Source organism: Dermatophagoides farinae, chromosome 2 (assembly GCF_024713945.1).
Source record: "Dermatophagoides farinae isolate YC_2012a chromosome 2, ASM2471394v1, whole genome shotgun sequence".
NCBI classification, from domain to species: Eukaryota; Metazoa; Arthropoda; class Arachnida; order Sarcoptiformes; family Pyroglyphidae; genus Dermatophagoides; species Dermatophagoides farinae.
Window position 1 is genome coordinate 2784117 of NC_134678.1, and position 21866 is coordinate 2805982.

Here is a 21866-nt window from a genome sequence, read left to right on the forward strand (position 1 = left end):
CAATAATCATAATATAATTTTTTCTAACAAAACGTTAAACTGTAGAAAAATTCTGAATCGAATTCTATGTGTTGAGTGAGAACAAGTGAGAATTTTTTTCTATCAGCGCAAGTCTATTTGATAACAAACGGGAGCCAAAGTATTTTTCTGTTGGTAATCATCGTCATCATCATCATCATCATCATTGTTTGATTTTTTTTTCAAAAGACTTGGTGTATAAAACAGAACAATCAATACACCAAAAAAAAAACACAATGCACACATGTTAACGGATTGTCAGAATAAGAAAGAATAGAAAAAAAACATTCAACCGAATAATAGCCGAACAAACCGGACGACAAATGGTTTGAATTTTTTTTCTCTCTTACAAGAATTATTTTCTATCTCTGATTCTATAATAATAAAAAACGAATTTAAAATTATTATCAGGAAAAAATTGAATTCTTTGGTTTTTTCTCATGGCTTTTTTAGGCTCAGGTCATTGTCGTCAGTTGTCATATATGCCACATTTGTTCGAATACATTTTGCTACGTTTTTTTTTTTGGTCAAGAAAGAATCGACGATAATGGGAAAACGAAATTTAAGGATGATGGGCCATGATGATATTTTTGTAATAAAAAAATTTGCCTATCTCGTGGTTGATGTTTTTTTTTCGTTCTGTTGATTTTTTCTTTTTTTTGTGGCCATTAATTCTTTTTATGTACAATTTTTCTTGGTTTTTTCTTTCTTCTTGCTATTATATTTGAGTCCAACCTAGCTATGTCTTTTTTCACGGTGGAATTTTTCTTTTTGTTCCGGTTACATGATCAAGTGAAGTTTTCCAGTGTACATGAATACTCAAATTTGTTTCAAGTGAATTGCAAGAATTTGTTTTTTTGTTCTTTGTTTTTTTTTTTTGGTTTTGTTTATCATATTGTTGTTCATATTTGTTTTTTCTGTTGTTTTATATATGAATTTTGGTCTTTTTTCTGATATTTTTGTTGTTGTTGTTGTTTTTGTGTTTTGTGTGGATGTTTTTATTTTTTTTTGTTGGTCATTTTCATTTTCAAATGTCGACTTTAATTTTTGATCTCATTAAGTTGTGGAGAATAATAATAATAATAATAAATGATGATGATGAAAACACAGTGAAAAAAAACATGTTTATCCAAAAAAAAAAAAATAAAAATAAAAATAAAAATAAATGTTGCAACAAAAACAAATACTATGTTGCATACGAATATATGAATGGAGAGAGAAAAAAAAAGTAAACAGAATAGATGGACAATCATTTTCTTTGGAAATCCTAAGCTATTTTCTCATTTCTTGGTTTCAATACACACAAATGAATGGCAATGTTTTTTTTTTGATGCTTTAAGTTGGCGGTTGTGTGTTTGACATACAGGCTGTTTTTAGCATATATCCACACTTACACACATTTTATGTGTGTGAATTGAATTTGTTGATAGCCACCAATAAACATAACACACATCAACATGTTTACTTATTCATAGATAGACATTTGTCAAAATTTTATTTCATAACCATCATTTTGCCATATATATATCTGATGATAATAATGGGACGATATAGTGATGGAAACCAGAAAATAAATGCAAATGCTTAAAATAACAAGAATTCTAATTGAATATAGAATATTCTTTTCCCCATAATAGACAAACAAACAAGTTTGGAATTTATTATCATAATATTCATATATACATACGGATTCGACGGCTATTTTTTCTTAATGATAACGAATATATTGTAATGTGAAATTAAAAAGTTTTCAATTTAATATCCAAAACGTCCACTCTCTCGCTCACAATGTTGTCATCATCATCATTATAATTCTGATGATGCCATTTAATGAGGTTAATTATTTTCATTTTATAAACTTGATTTTTAATTTTTTTTTTCTTCTTTTCATCACGAGTATGCAACGACGGGTGAAATAAACAAACTTTACGAACTTTTCACTCAATGAGCGAAATTTGTATGGAAAAATAAACTTTATTTTTTGTTTAAAAAAAAATATTGTTCAAATTCAATCAGTTGATGATTGTATTCAATGTTTTTTGTTTGTTTGTTTGATTATAAAACGAAAAAAAATAATTTAACAAGCAGCAACCAAAATTGCTTGAATCCAAAATATACTTGATAATGAGCTATATATGTTGAGCGGTTGTGTCACAAATTGTCGAAAATAAAAATGTCGAATGCAAAATGGTCGAAAATATTTGATCGAAAATAATAAAGTCGAAACGACAAAAACGTCGAACAGACAAAAATGTCGAAAATAAAAAAGTCGAAGATTGAAATGTCGAAAATGGCTTGAGCCCTTATCCCTTAAAATTATCACTAACGAAAAAGACTCAAATATTATTTTTTCATTTCAATTCTGGATAATCACACATTAAGATGATAAAATTTTATTTTTATTCGAACTATTTGGATTCATATTATTATCAATTCACTTTATATTTTCATTCAAATTTGTTTGTGATTATTATTTGATTGTTTATCGATTTACTACAGCATCAAAATTATCTTTAAGTAATTATTGTATTGAAGAGTGGGTGATAAAAGGAGCATTCAATGTTATGAACGGTCTTCACAGGGCCAAAAATGTTTATTTTTTTCTAGTTTAGGTTAGGTTAGGTTAGGTTAGGTGGTCTCGGTTCATTAGATTAATACAAACCTCACCTTCGGTGAGGTTTGGATAAAACTATTGTATTGACAAACAATCTAGAATAGAGATCAAAGTCTAAAATACTATAAATCGGTTCATCGATGTTTTACACTTTTGTCTCAGAAAATTTCCTTGTCTTTGACAATAATAAGTAAAGTCAACACTGACGATATCGGCATTGAATAAAGTAAAGTTAACACTGACGTTCTCTGCATTAAATAAGGGAAAAGTCGCCACTGTGTATCCAGAATTAAAATGAAAAAATAATATTTGAGTCTTTTTCGTTAGTGATAATTTTAAGGGATAAGGGCTCAAGCCATTTCGACATTTCAATTTTCGACTTTTTTATTTTCGACATTTTTGTCTGTTCGACATTTTTGTCATTTCGACTTTATTATTTTCGATCAAATATTTTCGACCATTTTGTATTCGACATTTTTATTTTCGACAATTTGTGACAGAACCATGTTGAGCTCATTAACTCAACATACATTTCATAACTTTGTTGTTTTTCATATTTATTTTTTATTTTTATTTTTTTTTTTTTGTTATTTCATTCATTCATTCCTAGTGAGCTAAACTTTTATTTATTTATTTTTTTTTTTTACTTTTTGTTTTATCTCCAGTTTCTATTATTACAGATTCAATGTTAAACATAATTCACTTTTAGTTAGTTTGCCTGCGGTATGTATATGTTGATCATCGTCATTTGAATGATAAGAATGTGTTTCATCATCAATGATCACTATATATCTATTCCAGGTAAAAAAAACTAACAAAGATAATATGTAATGGCATCTAGAAATAATGATAATGATGATTATTATTATTATGAAAGAAATGAAAAAAAAACACTAAAACAACAATAACAACAACAACAACAAAAAAGTTTGCATACATAATGATGAAAAATAATCATCAAATCACTATACTGGCAAGATGAAAAATAAAAAAAAAGCCATGAGTTTATTATGATGAAGTGAAGAAAAAAATAAATAAATTTCAGGAACCAGAAACAAAGTTATTTTATGTATCAGGAAACACCTTATGAGATCATCATACAATTTATAATACATTTTTATGAACGAATGAACGGAATATGAATGGATGGATTTTTTTTCATAAGGAAATTACATTTTTTTTCGAGAGAAAAAAAAAATGTCCCACTGAATGAAAATGATTATGATGATGATAATTTGTCGAGATATGAACATGGTCACTATGATAAAAAAAAATTTCAAATTTTTTTTCACTGGACAGAATTAAACAACGAGATAACAAAAAAAAACTTTTTTCTTTCTCTTTCTTTCTCATACAATGGGATATAAATATTTTATATGTTTTTCCATTTCCAATTTTGATTCCATTCCATTGAACTTAATCCAGAGTTTGGTTAAAAAAAATGATAAAAAAATTTCTCATTCTTTTTACACAGCAAATAAAATCCATTAGAGAGAAAAAACAAAGTTAAAAGAGTAGAAAAAATGAGTAAAAATCATAAAAACAATAATGATAATAATGATAACGACAAAACAAGAATGATCAAAACGTCTGAGAATGTTATTTTTTTTCTATTCAAAGTGGTAATATGTATCAAAAAAAAGATGAAAACACATATACCATTACGGGATATTAATATGGCTAGAAAAAAAATATATATGAACAAGTGAACAACGACGAAAATGTGAAAACCAGATTAATTTATTCGTGTTCTTATTGCAATATATGTGTGTGTGTTCAACTTGACAATTTTTGTGTGCAATTACTAATAGAAAAAGCAAGAATATTCAATCCACATCCAAACTGTTAACTAACCGACAAATATATGCACAAATCAAACATTGAGCACACATAGATCATTACATCATTACATTATATTTAATTTGATAATCGAATAATTTATCGATTATTAATGACATTATATTCACGTAATGATGGTAACATCATCATCATCGAGAATTTTGTTAATTTTTGTTTTCATGGATGGAACGTGTGCGTGATTTGGAAAAATGTGTTGAAATTCAACTTGTATTGATTTAGGATTTGTACAACGATAGAATGAATTCTTCACATTTGAATCATCACTGGATATAAATAGGTATAATAGTTTTGGATCGATCACATTACGCAAGTTGAAAAAATGGTTTTCAAATATCGAAAAAAAAACAATTTTGGAAAAGGCTAAAAAAACATGAATGATTGATATGAATAATAAACTAAGACTGATGTAAATTCTATGTCATGACTGTTGATTGATTTACAAAGTGTTTAGAATTTTTTTTCCGTTTTTTTTTATTCCGCATCATATCAAGATTAATACTTACAAAAATTTATGTACATTTTTTTCCATTCTCAGAATTGATTTGTACAATGTTATTAAGATATGATTAAATGGTCAAAAAGAGAAAAAAAAATCATGTTCAAATAATGAAAAATTCATCATATTTCATACACACACACACACACACACACACACCATAAATACATGGATAAGAATAGTGATGCATAAAATTCGTTTTATTCCAACTTGTTTATTTGGTTGGATGGCTGGTTTGTTGATGATTCTGAGTTCTTGAGTAATTTATCAACAAAAATGAGAAAAAAAAGTCAAAAAAAAATGTAAACATGAAACGTTGAATGTATACAAATATTGTGTTACAAGTTAATCATTAAAAAATAATATAATCGTATAAAAAGTCATAGTTTAGTGAATGTGGATATACTATATATGAAATGGGAAAAGTGCAACTGGAATTTGTTTTTTTTTCGAGGTTCTTTTCTTCATATTTTTTTGGCCTGAGAAATAACAAGAGCAAAAAAAAAACGAACAGAGGACGATAATGTCATCAAGGAGAAGCGAGAATGTTTCTTTTTCTTATTCATTCCAAGAACATTGGTCACACTGAAATGTATACAGAGATGAGAGGATTATTTTGCAATAAAATAAAAAATGAATATTGCTATCAAAATATGTAATGGTGAACACAAAAAAAAACAAACATAATGCCAGAAAATGTGAATGAATGAAAAAAGTGAATCTGTTTTTAGGTATATTCGGTTCTTTTTGTTATGCATAAAAAAATATGAAAAAATTAATTTTTTTTTTTTTGATCAATTTCAAATATTTCCACTTTTATGATGATATCTGCATTATGGTTTGGCATCTGGCAATATTCACTCAATAACACTTGAGAATCAAATAGCATTATGATGATAATAATCAATGATGATTTCAGCATTTTATTTTTGTTGTTGTTGTTGTTGTTGAACGAAATAATGAGTATCAAATTCTCTATTCCATCTCAAAATACAAATATGTTTTGATACTCGAGTAAAGAAAGCTATTGACTGTTATTGAAAAAAATATGATGATGATGATGATGATGAACTTTGTCATTAAAGGATTCACAAAATATGCATTGATTATTTTTATGGAAATGTCTAGATGAAAATAATCTAATTCTGAGATTGTAATGAAAATAAAGAAAAAGACTTGAATCTTAAAATGAAAAGATATATATTTTTTTTTGTCTTTAACATTATGGATTCTTTAAGAAGTATAATTATTATATTGTATTAAATTATTAAGTTTTTTTTTCTTGATGACAGAATTCAATGACATGAATTTGATTTTCAATGAATTGAGATGTAAAATATTTTCATTGTCAAATAATAAATATAGATGAATAAACACTTTAATCAGTATAGTTAAAGAATTTCCTACAATGAAGGAGTGTATTCAAGATGAAATGTTGAATTTTTGGTTTGATTGTTGGAAAGGAATGAGAGAAAAAAATTTTTCGCCAACTCACAAATAAAAGCCATATATTACAATCAGAATCACAATTTTGATTAATTTTCTAGATTCACATATTTGTGAATAATGTGTTTATATATAGAGAAACACTGTTTTTTTTAGTGTCTACAACAAAACAAAACAATAAAAATGTCAAATTTAATATTGAAAAATTAGGAATAACAACAACATTGAAAATAAAAATAAGAAATAGGAGTAGATTGGTGTTCGATAATTAGATTCGATATCCAACTGCTACTTAAACAATTGGCGTTTACGCCTTTCTGAATTAGTTTTAGAATTGCCTCGAACCTGCCTGTTATTTGTTAATCGTAATAAAATACAACTTGGTGGCAGATGTATTTTGTGATTTTAATTGTGTTATTTTTGGCGTTTTTTGTTTATCAATTGTTTCTAAAGGCCAAAGTTGTCCATAAAAGATTGCCCACTGTTCCTAAGTTTGATGGATCGAAACCATTTTTATGGAAAAATTTTATAAAGACTTGGGAAATTTTCGAAAGATGTGTGGGAGAAGAAGCCGCGGAAGTAATATTCTTCAATGAAGCTTTGTCCGGTGCGGCGTTGGACTATGTCATAGGCCTCGACAGGAGGGCAGCGATTAAATTTTTGGCTGGTATTTTCGAGAATAAATCGTCCGTGTCTCGTTGGATTCGTGAGGACGCGAGGAATTTGTCGTTGGTTAAAGATGAGTTGGATCATTCCAATATTCTTGGGGCTTTATCTAAAATTAGATCTTGGAACAATCTTTTACCGGAATCAACAGTTTCTGTAGTCGGATTATCTGCAGTTTTACGAGACAAATTTCCTGTGGCTTGGTTGGCCGAGATTAGCGAAGGCGAAGAAATCAACATCAGAAAATTGGCGTATATTCTAGAGAGACGTGAATTCGGTGCTAGGCCATTCGCATCGATTGTTGAGAGTTCGATTAATGCTATAAATTCACAACAATGGGCTTCGTCATCGAATGGAAAATTTGGTCAAAGAAAAGAAATTCGATGTTTTTCTTGTGGCAAGTTGGGTCATATAGCTAAGAAATGTTGGTCTAAGAATAAATCGAGATTGGAAGGGAAGGAAGTCAGTGGTGAACAAGCTGTTAAACAAGTTGTTGAGTCTGAACAATCTGTTGCTGAATCGTTAATAAAGCATGTTGATAATTATGTCTTTGGTGTTAATGGCTGTTATCATGATCAACCTTTTATTGTTTTTGCTGTCGTTGATGGACAGAAGATTCGCATGCTGGTGGATACTGGAGCAGCCATAAGTATCTTGCCTTTAAGGACATTTCCGAATTCTTTACCGGCTTCTAAAGTTTTTAAAGGGGCGTTTGGTCATAAAGCTGAAGCGTTTGGTCCTTGGAGCAGAGACATGGTGATCGCAGGAAATCATTTCTTGTTGGAAGCTTATTCCGCTGATTTAAACGAGAACGTCGGAATTTTAGGTCGAGATTTTCTTGTCAAATACAAAGTTTCGTGGAATGCTGAGTCCGGTGAGCTGGTCGCTTCGCTCAACGGACAGAACGTTGTCTTGAAACAAAGTCGAGTTAGAACGAAGACAAATTCAATTTTCGCCATCTGGACGGGTCAAGATCTCATCGATGAAATGGAACAATTTAGGATTTCTGAAGATTCTGGTCGAGTTTCTGAAGGCATGGCAAGTTTGTTCCAGAAATACGAACATCTGTTTTCGGGCGTAGGTCATTACAATGGAGTTCAACATTTCATTCCGTTATTGGACGATGCGACTCCGGTAATCCTTCCGGACCGGCGTTTCCCTGTTGCAGTCATGGATATGGCCAGGAAGGAAGTAAAGGAACTTTTGGATATTGGTATCCTTCGTAAGAGTCGTGATAGCGAGTGGGCGGCTCAAATCGTTCCTATCAAAAAGAAGGATGGAACGTTAAGGCTAGCGATTGATTATCGGGAATTGAATAAGAAGACGAAGAAGCCTGGTTATCCAATGCCTAGGATCGATGTTTTATTAGAAAAAGTTGCTGGGGCCGACAAATTTTCTAAGATTGACTTGGCCAAGGGTTATTATCAGATCGAGATTGCCGAATTGGACAAGTGCAAAACCGCTTTCCGGTTCGATGGAGAGCTTTACGAATTTAATCAGATGCCATTCGGTTTGTCCTCGGCTCCGCAGACTTTCCAGAGGGCGATGCATAAAGTGCTCAACGGTGTTCCTAACGTCGTCTGTTATTTGGACGATATCCTGATTTTCACTGGTCCGAACGAAGATCATTTGGCCGCTGTGGATCGTGTACTGGCCGCTGTGGAAGAGGCCAATCTTCGTATGAATAAGAAGAAATGTCAGTTCGAGTTGGAATGTGTGGAATTCTTGGGTTTCCGGGTGGATAAGAATGGCGTTCGACCTTCGGAGGAGAAGATTAAAGCAGTGATGGAAATGCCTCGACCAACCTCTACTTCCGATGTTCAGACGTTTGTTGGTTTAACAAATCATTTTGCTGCTCATATTCCGGAACATGCCGAAATCGCTGCTCCGTTGTTCGATTTGGTCAAAAAAGATGCTAAGTTCGTGTGGTCGGAAGTTCATGAGCATTCCTTCCAGAAGCTAAAAGAGAGAATGTGCGAAGCGCCTTGTTTGAGATTGCCAGATATGGATTTACCGTTCATTTTGAGAACCGACGCTTCGGACAGGGCGATGGGTGCTGTCCTTTGCCAGGAAGAAAATGGTCAGCGTCATGTCGTTTCGTATGCCAGTTCGAAGTTTTCCGAAACACAACGTAAATACGCAGTCATAGAAAAAGAGGCTACGGCAGTGATTTGGGCTTTGGAGCGGTTCAAACATTATCTTTTGTTTGGACGATTCGTTTTGGAGACTGATCATCGACCTTTGGTTTATTTGAGAAGAAATCGTGACACGAGAGGAAAATTGGGAAGGATGGCGCTCCGGTTAGAAGAATTTGATCCTTTTATTATCAATCATATTCCTGGAAAGTTGAACGTTGATGCTGATGCGTTGAGTCGGTTGGTGGCCTTAATAGAAGTTGATGATGCCGATCCGGAATTAATGCGTATGGTTAACGCCAAGCCGAATCAGTTTGTGCTCGAAGATGGTCATTGGCTATTCGTTGGAGATGGTGGGCGTCGAAGAGCTATTCCTCCTGGATTGCGTGAGCGGGTGTTGGAGCTGGTGCATGATAAAAATTCTCATTTTGGAGTCGAAAAGACTTGGAATGTGGTTAAGGAAAGATTCTACTACAACTAAATCTATTTGAATTACCCTAAAATCGTGGCTATAAAACGCGTATTATACAAAAAAAATGTTGAAAAATAGTCTTATTTTCAATGGTTATTTTATGGAAATCAATTAGTTAGTAGTTATATTCGCGATTTTAGGGTAATAAATAAATTAAATAAAACACATTGAATAATTGAATTCAAGCAAACAATTGAAAGAAATAGGTTAAAACAAACGATAAATGTTATTGAAAATGATTTGATTAATTTTATCCTGAATATTTGACTAGAAGAAAATTAATTTAAAAAAAAGCAGTGAAAATATAATAAAAATAAAAATTAAGTCAATAGAATCAGTTAATTCTCTACTAAAAAAAAGAAAGAAAATGTCTTGCAAACATTGAAACGCTAATGATGACAAATCAGCTGTTCATTCAGCTTCTTATCATTCGTATTCCATAAGATGTTAACATTGGAATTTTTTTTCTGTTTACTTAGTGATATTGAAAATAATCACCGGCTTGATTAAAACTTGAGAAAAAATCACACAGATAAACAAAACAAAATTAGGCTGAGGAAAATATAAACAAAGATTTGTGTGCAAGAATATACGAAATAATAATAATGATGATGAGGATTTTCCATACAAATCAAATAAGTAAATATTTTACAAGAAAAAAAGAATCAATTGTCATATTTTGTCCATACAGAACAGAAAAAGTTATTATCAATTTTTATGCTAGCTGACAAATGAATCTAGCTTTTTGGTGTCGAGCAAAAATTGAAGAGAAAAAAATGATAAATGACAGAATCAATTGATTTGAAATAAAATAAGATGATAATATAATTTTACGATCAATATTCAAATTTATTCGAATTGATTTGCTCGTTAATTTTACTTATGACAAACACACACACGCATACATACAAGCATTAATCATGGTACATTTATTCAACCATATTTAAGGTTAGGTGAAAAGGTGAAAATGAAATTTGGATTCTTTATCCAGCTTTTATGGCCATGTGTGTGCGATTGCGTCTGTGTTTTGAATTCTGTTCATTCTATGATTTTTTTTTGTTTTGTTTCTCTTTTATTGATTTTTTATCACTAACTTGGTAGGATTTTGTTTTGTACAGTAAAAGCTAAAAAAAGTTCAGAATCATTATTTGTTTTTGTTTAATCTGTTTGTTAGTTTTTTTTAATGAAAGAGAAAAAAATTTTCCGTTTTCATTCTATCACAACATTGTCAAAAAAACATTGGTCAGCTTGATCGTAATTGATGGACCAAAAAAAAAACAAAACAAAAAAAAAATTTTTTCCAGGAATTATTAATGTCATTGTGTGAAAGAACCAATTCCGAGTGACATTTAAATTGAAAAAAAATCAAAAAAATTTTATTTGAAACGGGTTTTTGTCATCGTCATCAAAATATGGACGAAACAAAAATTGTCATCAAAAACAAAGTTGATAATGACATTAAATACATTCGTATTTTATATTTTTCGAGAAAAAAAAAATATTGATAATTTAACCAATCATTAATGACCTCTTTCTTCCAACTTTCAAAAAACAAACAGTGTTAATACAAAAATTTCAACAAAACGATATTGTTGTTCCATTTATCCATTATCATTATGGATAAAAAAAATGTTTCATCATTATGCTTATCATTAAGATGATGATTGTTAAATTAGACAAACATGCATTGTAACCACCATTGGAAAATGAAGAATCAGAATCATTTGTCTATCCATTCACTATATAATCATTTTGGTTTTAATTTTCAAATTTTTCAATCCAATATCATCATCAACGATCAATGAAATTATACGAAATATGAATATAAAAAAATGTTCAATTTTTTTTTGAATATGCATGAATTAACATTAAATTTTGTCTTCTTTTTTTTGATATAGACAAACAATTTTGCAAAAAAAAATCTTGAAAAGAAAATTTTTCTTAAATAACCATCATTCAATGTTTAAGTATCATTGCAATTCAAGTATATCATCATTGATGATTGTAATAAGAAAAAAAAAACATACTAAAGTAATATATTACAGTTTAAAATAGAATTTTTTCCATACTAAAAATATTATGATGATTGTATAACCCTTTTTTTCCTGATACAGATAACAAAAAAAAAACAAACCTCATTATTGTAGAATATAAAGTCCCGCCACTATCATCACTAACAAAAATTTTGGAAATCGATCAATCGATTCACATCAATAAACACCAACGAATCTTTTTCAACACGAGAGATGGAATAAAAAACATACTCGCACACACACATCGAATCAATCAACTTTGAACACTTTCTTTGGTGAATTCGGAATGCGATATTTTTACAAAAAAAAATTCACTTATTCGACACATTTATCGCATGTTTTGTTTTGTTTCAATTATTTTGATGATCAATGTTTACAATAAATAAATAAAAAATCTCATCATCATTTGTCGAAATGTTTCTTTAAGTTTTTTTTTGTAGTTCGTCTTTTACATATTCAACAATTTATTCTGCTTATTTGATTGTTTATTGTATCATTTTTGTTGCTTGTCATGACAAAAAATAAAAGAAAAACGTTCCGTTCTCATTATAATCATCAGTTTAACAACATCCACTATATCATCATTGTTTTCTCTGTCTAGTGTTAATATTTGACAAATTGACAAAACCGGGAAAAATGGTAGAGAAAAAAAACTTTACCACAAGAGTCTAGTCAAAACTAGCTTTTATAATCTGTCGGTGTGTGTGTGTGTTTAATTGATTTATTCAACTATCATCCGGTCTCTTTTATTTACAGAATTTTCAGCCCCAACATTTCTCATGAATTTCTTTATTCTTGTTTTTGATTCATTTTTAATTGTTTTTTTTTTTGTTAGTTACTTTTATTTTCCCTTGTGTTTGTTTGGTAGTAATAGCAAAGACAGACAGACAGACGAAAAAAAAGTATCATCTGGTTTTTTTTGGTTTTTCGCTTTCCGTTTGTCGAACAAGGATGTTATTTTTTTCATTATATTCTTCCGTCCATCTCGTTTGTCAATGTTTTTTTTTTGTCACGCCATTAAAATCATACATATATAGATATTTATTCTAAGAACAACAGATGTAGATATTGTCAAACATTTATACAAGTTTCATATTTAAGTTGATGGTGCGTGTGTTGTTGTATCATGACCATTTTTTTTTGTTCTGTTTCTTCTGGACCATTTATTTTTTTTTCTTTTCTTATATTGCACTCGAATATATTTTTCAATAGATTCAACAATGATCATGATGACGGTGGTAAATGGCAATGGGTGTAGAACAAAAATGGCCAAAATGAATAAGGAACAATAAAAGAATTTGGTACAATTCTTAAAATATACACAACATTGTGTGTCGATATAATCTGAATATGATTATTTATTGTTGGACAATTCCAATGAAAAATGTAAAAATTACAGTCAAAGAAAATAAGAAGAAAAAAAATCACTTGTCTTCGAGAGAGGTAATCACATTTAAATAATGAATGTTATATAACGATATTAAAATCGATAAGATTTGTCCGTAAATTATAATGATTAAATATTGTTATATTTATCAATTGTAATTTTTTTTGTAGATATATAATTTTTCAGTAATAAATCATCATTATGACTGGATACAAAATATTCTGGTTAATAGAATGTTGTCTTCAAACATATTTATTTTATTATAAAATGAACAAAAGTTTGTTCGAATGAAAGCAATTAGCAAAAAGCACACACACACACACAAATAATTTTCGATAAAATCCATAATTATATCTAAGCGATAATAAAAAAAAGACAATTTATAGAATAATATTCATCGCGGCCAATCGAGATATTGACCAATTATATGGATTATTGTAATTGTGACAATATAAGTATATAATGTCATTGAAGCTTCAGATCTGTTTTTTCTATAGTTGAAAATCGTTGTCGCTTTTCGATCTAATAATCACTTTTTATTTATTGGCCATACCATTAACCACTTTGTTGTTCTGCCATTATTATCATTAAGAACACACGCACACACACACACACACACACACAAACAAACACACGTAACAGAAAGCCATCAACTAATTACTAGTGGGACCACTTCAGCAACAACAACAACAACATGTTTTACTTAATACAATAATTGATCTTGTGGATACTTGATATTTTTTTTTCAATTTGAGGAAATTACATTATTGTTATTTGTAACTGATGATGGTTTTTGTTTATATATTTTAAACATGGTAAAAGTATCTATTATAAATGATATGAAATTAGAAATAATGGTGATTGATCAAAGAATACAATTAGAAACATATTTTATGTTCATATATAACTTATGGTAAAAAACGGAAAATCATTAATACACTTCAAATGATGTTGTGTTACAAAGTTTCAGAATTTCCTGTTCATCAATTAAATTATTATATTCAGGTTAGGAGAAAAACAAATCACAAGACTCAATTCTAATCTAAATCTTTTTTGAAATTTCAATATTATACAAGCAAAATTAATATTCTTCAAAGTTTGAAATATGGAATAGTAATGATCTACACTAAACAAATTCACCCGAATTATTTACCTGTTTATTATCAGAAAAAAAACAACAAGAATTTTTTCCAGAAAAACATCATATAAATCAATTAATCTGTCTGAATAGAAAACTAATACTTTCAAAGGAAACCTGACAAAATCAATGTTTTCGGATGCTTGTGTGGGTGTGGGTGTGTGTGTGTGGATATGCTCCATTTTTGGTATATTTAAGGTGAAAAAAAATCCGAAAAAACAGCGTCAATAACGAAAATGAAAATTATTTAATCATAAACTGAAAAAATATTTCGGAGGAAAAAATTTAGAAAAATGATACGTAGGAACACTAGAAATTACTACAATCTACATTACGTCAAATCAGCTGATGAAAGTTATTTTCCGACACAAAAAAAGGTTATACAGGAAAAATAATTTCCATCATGGATTAATGTGAACACATACACACGTACGATTCTTTTGATCAAAAATTATATTAAAAAAACTGAAATGAACAATTGTTTTGATTATTATTAAATGTCACATTTTGAATAACATTAAATGATTCAAACACACACACACACACACACACACACAACAACAACAAATTCTTTGAGCTAATACGGAAATAAATATAATTCATTATTCTATTGAATTGTAAAAGAGAGAGAGAGAGAGTGGTGGTGGCAAGAAAATGAAATGGATTCTAAATCGATATTTTAAAGAATAAAAACAAAAAATAAAAATTGTCGCTGGAACCATGAATCGTGACACATCATAGAAGAAAAAAAACCATAATTCTAATTGACCAATTTTTGATCAATTGTTGGTTATAATAAATTTATGAAAAAAAACGTTATTATTATTATCCGGAAATGGCAAAACGACGACAAAGACAACAACAAAAAAAAGTACTTAAAAAAAAGAAAATAGCACAATGGTTCGATCGTTTGATGGAATCATTACTTTCAAATTTAAAGCTGCTGTTGCTGTTTTTTTTTCTTTTTCCTTTTTTTTTTGATTACAATTCAGACTAATCAAAGTTTCTTTTCAACTTTTAGATTTCAGATTATGATGATGATGATGATCATCATCATTGCCTTGGAATCAAGTAATTTTATTGAGATTTCTTTAGCTGCTGTTGCTGTGGCCATTTTTTTGTTGTTGTTGTTGCAATAGTTTACCAAGCCTTTCTTATCTTTAAATAAAAATTTAGACTTCATGACGGTGATTTCACTATTGACCAATCCGATTATTTATTTATTTTATATACATTCAAGTGAATCTACAATAATTAAATTTGTATGTGTGTGTTTGATTACAAATTCCTAATTATTCTCATAGATTAATGATTCAAAATAGAAAACATTTGTGTCCAAAACAAAATATCTTACTAACTTGAAACTTGAGAATTTGATTGTAATAATGTTAGTTCAATTTTATTGTGTTTGTGTGCATTGTGGATGAGCATAAAAAAATTAAATAATTATATTCTTTCCACCCATTGGCAATACAAAAACTATTCACTGAAGAATAGAATCTTTATCAATTCGATTTGCTTAAAAAAACAGCGTCTGTCTGAAATGATGTTTCACCGAAAAAAAAGATCGTCAAAGAATAGCGGTAGCATAAAAACAACAACCAAAAACATTTCCATCGATTGATCGATCGATTCGATTGTAAAGATCACATTTATAAACGAAAAATTTTCCAAGTTTGCCGAAGACAACGAGAAAAAAAAAGACAAGAGAGTCGTTATTATTGTTGTTGTTTTTCGTTTTCATGAATAAGATGATAAAAACAACAACAACAAAAAAAAAATAAGAAAAAATGTGGATAAGAAAATCCTTTTCTGATTTTAGTATGGTCCAACAGTTTTTTTTGCTCTTTTTTTCCATTGATGATAATAAAATCATGGTCCATACCCACACATATACAGAATTTTTTTTTACAGAATATTGATTGGGACGTTTATATGGGTTTTTTTCAGCTTTTTTTCCATAGAAAATAAAAGAAACAAACAAAAATAAAAATCAAATTATTATCATTATATTTGTTGTTAACACCATATCATCATCATCATCATGATCACTATCCGGAATTTTCTTCTTTTTTTCCACATAAATATCGACTTTTAATCACTATTACTTGTTGTTGTTGTTGTTGTTGTTACTGTTGTGGTCGTCGTTTTGTCAATTTATTGTTTTGTGTGTATCCCCCGATATATTGTCTTTTTTTTATTCTTCTTCATTGATGGTGTAAAAATACCATCATATCAAAGAAAAAAAGAAATGAAAAAAAAAATTCTTACAGCCATTTGGTTGTATGTTCCAATGAAAACATCCATAAATTGGCTTTCATTTTGTTTGTTGAAAACTTTTTTTTTACACACATCACACACACACACACACCAGAAAACTATCGATGATGATGATACTACTAATGACAAAAGCAATTCATTTCTAAACCAAAGATATAACAATCTGAAAAAAAGACAATAACAATAAATCTTGGACTTTTCTTCTTTTTCTTTTTTTGTTTTGTTTTCTTTTCCGCCTACTAAAAATTAAGATGAGATACTTCAATGAAAAAAAAAGGAAATTTATCAAGAAGTTTACGAGAAATCAATGTCGGAAAAAAAACATTTCTTTCCTCGGGAAAAAAAAGAATATTCACAAATCTATTTGTAAGCCGAACCATATTTTTTTTATCGTAAATTATATTGTTTGCCTGAGTTATATGGGCAAAAAAAATAGAAATAGAAATCTACATTCATAATGAGAGTGGTTTGTATATGTATGTAAATCAATGAATTCAAGATTTCTTTTCATTTTTTTTTTTTTTTTTTGAATGGATAAAAATTCCAAAAAACTCATGATGGGAATAATTTTTTTTTGTTTTCATCATGACTTTTATTTCATATTATTATGGAAAAAGTTTTCATTCATAAGGTCAGATTTAGATATGTTGGAAATTTATTTCATCAAAGAATTCTCATTTTTTTTTGTTTTGTATTTAACAATGAGATTTTTTTTTCGATTGATTCAAAATAAACGATCAATGATGATGATGATGATAATGACAGCAGACAAAAAAAAGAATGGTCATTGGCCGTCATCATTACCATCAAATATAATCAATATATCTTGTATGGCCTTAAGCTGACTCAGCATTTATGATGTGATGTTAATGTTGATCGTGTTGATGATCAAGGAAACATAAGCAAGTGTTTGTATTTCACACAAATAAACAATGACTATTCAATGACCTGACACGTGTACTATGTTTAATTTTTTTTTTCGAAAAAAAAAGAAGAAAAACCTATCTAACTTGATGCTAAGTTGATTGTCAATTTGAATGAGTGAAAAAAATGAACATAAAGAAAAAAGGGGAATGAACAATGTCAATATACTTTTCTTGTTTGAATGTAACTAAGAAATGATTGATGAAGAATAAAATCAAAAAAAAAGAATTTGAAACATGGCCATTTGTTATATGCATATATAGTGATTAAATTAATAATAATCACTACCATAATCATTATGATTGAAATATTCCATATGTGTGTGTGTTCCACAACTTTTGGAACGATTCAAATAATTCAAAAAAAAATGATGAAAATTACTAAGGAAGATGATACTTGAAGGTCATTTATTATTTGTTCTTTTTTATTCATCCATTGATTAACGGTGTAGGTGGTTGCTTTGGCTACTTGAACACATCTATATTTTTTTTTTCTTATAAAAATTGACATTCTATTTATCTCTATTTTTTTTGTTACTATGGAACCTTCAAGGATATCATCATCATTTCACCTTTTTCTCTTTCGCCATATGGAATGATAATTTTGGTGGTTGTAGCAGGTTATTATTGGGAGTGTGTTTCGATATGTATGTGTTGTTTTTAACAACTATTCATAATTACATTTTAAAGAATGATACAAACGATTCTATTGGAAAATTTTTTTTTGTATAAATATAGCTTGTTGAAATCAATGGAAAATCATCAAACGAATTCAATCATACAACAATCATTCAAATCGAATAAAACAAACCAAAATCAACAACTAAAAATGAAATCATTCATCGCTATCGTTTTTTTCGCCGTTTTGGCTTTAGCTTCAGCTCAATATTATGGTCACGGTGGCTATAACCGTGGTTTGGTTGGTGGTTACGGAAATTACGGTGGTCACTCTGGTTTAATTCGTGCTAGTCCGGTTGGTTACGCTGCTCCAGCTTATGGTGCACATGGTCTTGGTCTTGGTGCTTATGGAGCTGGTCATCGTGGTTTGGCTCTCGGTGGTGGTTATCCAGGCGCTTATGGCCGATTCCATGGATAAACAAAATTGTTTCTATGTATTACATCCCAACATGTATTATTTGACGTGAACACTTTTTGTTTATAATCGATGTTAAAAAAAGAACCAAATAAAAAACTGTCGTAAGACAACAAATTTTCTGTGTTTATCATTAATAATTTTCCGAACAAGTATCCGAAATCATGATTCATATCACAAATGGAGCTACTCCAACAATATCATGAGGCAAATTTTTGACATTCAAAAGTGTAAAGAAACAAAACAACTAATGACGAAGGTCAAGTTCAGGTAATAATACAATGGATTCAATCTTCATTGAATATCTGTCATTATCATTACCATTGAAACAAATGAACGAGTTTTGAACATTTTCTAACCTTGTATAAAAAAAACAAGTTCGACATGGACTTGTTTTGTTTTCAAAAAAAAAAAAAAAACAAAAAAAAAATCTAAAAAATCAAGTTTGTATTCAATCTAGAAAATGTGATCATATTCAAATGAATTCGTCTATCATATAATGAATTTTTATCATTGTCATCCATCATGTTTCGATCAAAATCATCGGTCCCAAGCGATAGAATAAAAAAAAAGAAGAAATTCATATATCAATCATGAATTCATTGATTGATTCATAGTCCAATCAAAACAAATCGATAGGTGTAAAATAAATTATCGAAATACAATATGCGAATAAAAAACCATAGTACTTCATCGAATTAAAATCCATGTGAAATGAAATTATTTTCAATCAAGATAAAATGTTTTAATGTCCAGATAATACATCATTTGTGCACATTATAACAATGGATAAAATAAACAACAACAACAACAACAAAAAAATTCATGCTGTCAATTTGGAATGATGAATTGAAAATGTTTTTTTTTATTCAGGAAAAAGAAACAAAAAGAAAAATATATTCACTTTTGACATTCAATACTTTAATGTTTATTTTTTTATTTATTATGAAAAATCCATGCATTTCACAAATAAAATATACAAGTTTTTCGTGGTTTTCTCGTCCTCGTTTTTTTATTGTGGATCTGAATTATACTAAAGAGAATGTAAATTCAATTGCTTTCAATATATAGATGAAGGTAAAGAGTTTATTTTTTTTCTCACTTTTTCTTCATATAAATTAACAATAAATAAATGTAGTCAGGATTATTATCATCATCATGGGTGTTTTTTTTTTGCTTTCAAGTCTTCCATCATGAAAATTGATGATGGTTATAGTGATAATTGAATTTGGATGATTCAAATACACACACACACACACTACAGACTTACAATGTAATAATCATATATAATAGAAATGACCATTGTCATCATCAATACAATCATACAATACCGACAAAACCAACTATAAATGAGAAAATCTAAGTGAACTAAATGTATGATGATGATGATGATGATGATAAAAGATTAAAATACAACTAAGCAACAACAACAACAACAGGCAATAACAAAAGCTCTTTTTTCTTAAATAATAAAAAACAAATCAAGCAGATAAATTTTTTCTTTTCTTTTCATCATCGTTTTCAATTGTTCGGTTCAATTCTTTTCTTTACTTGGATATTTCTTGTTTAACCCGATGAAGCAAGCAAATAAGATTCATTTTCGATACACTTACATCATCAAGTATAGCAATTAGAATTGTAATCTTACAATTTTTTTTGAGTCATTGGAATTTGATTGGACAAAAAAAAACTTTGACAAAAGAATGGATCCACACGAAGAGAGATATAGAGAAAGAGATAGAGAACGAAAGACAAATCAAAAAAAAACTATTCGTTTTATATGAGTTATATTATCGACAACAAAAATGATATTGTCGTATAAAAATAAATTGAAATCAATTAAATGTTTTTTTTTGTGTATGTGTTTGTGTTGATACACCAAGTAAGGTTTCGATTGTCATCATCATAATAATCGTTGCGATGACGATGGCAATAAGCCAAGAATTTTAGTAAGAATGATGATTGAAAAAGAAATAGAAAAATAGCGTTACTGAAACAATCAATGATAGTAAACACACACACACACATACAAACAAGGCATTGAAAATTCGACTTGAATTAATATGTAAAGAAAAAAAAATATATTCTTTTTGGAAATGAGAGAAAAAAAAATTATATTAAGGAAAAAAATGACGATGAAAAAAAAATGTGGAGAAAATCAACAAATCCAATTGAATGTTATCGAATCAGAATTATTATTTGAATAGAATGTGTGAATGATGATGATGATGATGATTTTATTTCATGAAATATTTATACCCATTTGTATTACAATAAACATAATGATAATGATGATAATATTTTCACAATCATATAATGAAATATTTTCTTCAAGTATTTTTTTCTGTTTGTTTGTATTATATACAACAAATATGAAATTGAAATAGAAATTCAATAATATTAATATTAGACGACAGTTATACAGAAAAGAAAAAGAGAAAAAGAGAGAGAGATGGAGAGAGAAGAATCTGATGATTCAATGAAAAGAAGCAAAAAAGAAAAAAGAATAAAATATTTCGAATTGAAAATGATTTACGGGAAAAAAATGTCTTTTTATTTTTTTTTATGTTTGGAAAATGGTGTTGAATAAATTTTTTTCGCTGCAATTTCATTTTTTTTTCATTTTCATTTCATTTTAATGGTGAGAAAATCAATCTCATCACATAGGATTGTAGAATCTAATTCAGTGAATCAAATTCTTTCTATTGAATTGCATTTTATTTTGTTGATGTTTTGTTCGTGAGTTGATTATATTGATTGATTTTTTTTTGTTTTGTTTTTTTTTCATTTTGATTTTTTGTAATTTTTTCATAACTTGATTTCTTTACCAACAAACAAACATTAACACATAGAACTGAGAAAGTTTAAAGATCAACAAAGTCAATGAATTCTGGATAAATCATAAGAGAAAAAATTACTTTTCAAGTTATTGACAGCTATTCACAGTTATAATAAATGATGATGATAAAAAAGCGTGACCATTATTAAAATTCTCTGTAATAAAAAAAAATGGAATAAAATTTAATTTTTCATCAAAATACAAAAAAAAGTTTCATTGTGCCTAAATTGCCACACACACACACACACATTTTAATGCTTTTTGCTATAGTCCACTGAACCTATAGGAATATTGTTTATTTTGTTTCAAACTTTCAAATTTCTGAATCCAGATTGGTATAATGATAATATGGAAATTCTGCATGTGTTTTGAGTGAATTAATAATAATTTTAATAAAATCAATGAATGAAATAGTAAAAAAAATGTGAATAGAATTATAGAATTTGATGATGATGATAATGGTTTT

General features: G+C 28.7%; 1 protein-coding gene across 1 annotated transcript; it reads left to right on the top strand.

The window, feature by feature from the left end:
• The first annotated feature begins 18047 nt into the window (after positions 1–18047).
• On the top strand, positions 18048–18678 carry LOC124494867 (uncharacterized). The gene is made up of 2 exons (XM_075728378.1): positions 18048–18115; positions 18207–18678. Exon 2 carries the CDS (start codon positions 18220–18222, stop codon positions 18562–18564), a length of 345 nt encoding a protein of 114 aa, XP_075584493.1. The 5' UTR covers positions 18048–18115; positions 18207–18219; the 3' UTR covers positions 18565–18678.
• Positions 18679–21866: the final 3188 nt, after the last annotated feature.

Coding starts and splice junctions, on each gene's coding strand:
- LOC124494867 (XM_075728378.1), top strand. CDS start 18,220: ATGGAAAATCATCAAACGAATTCAATCATACAACAATCATTCAAATCG.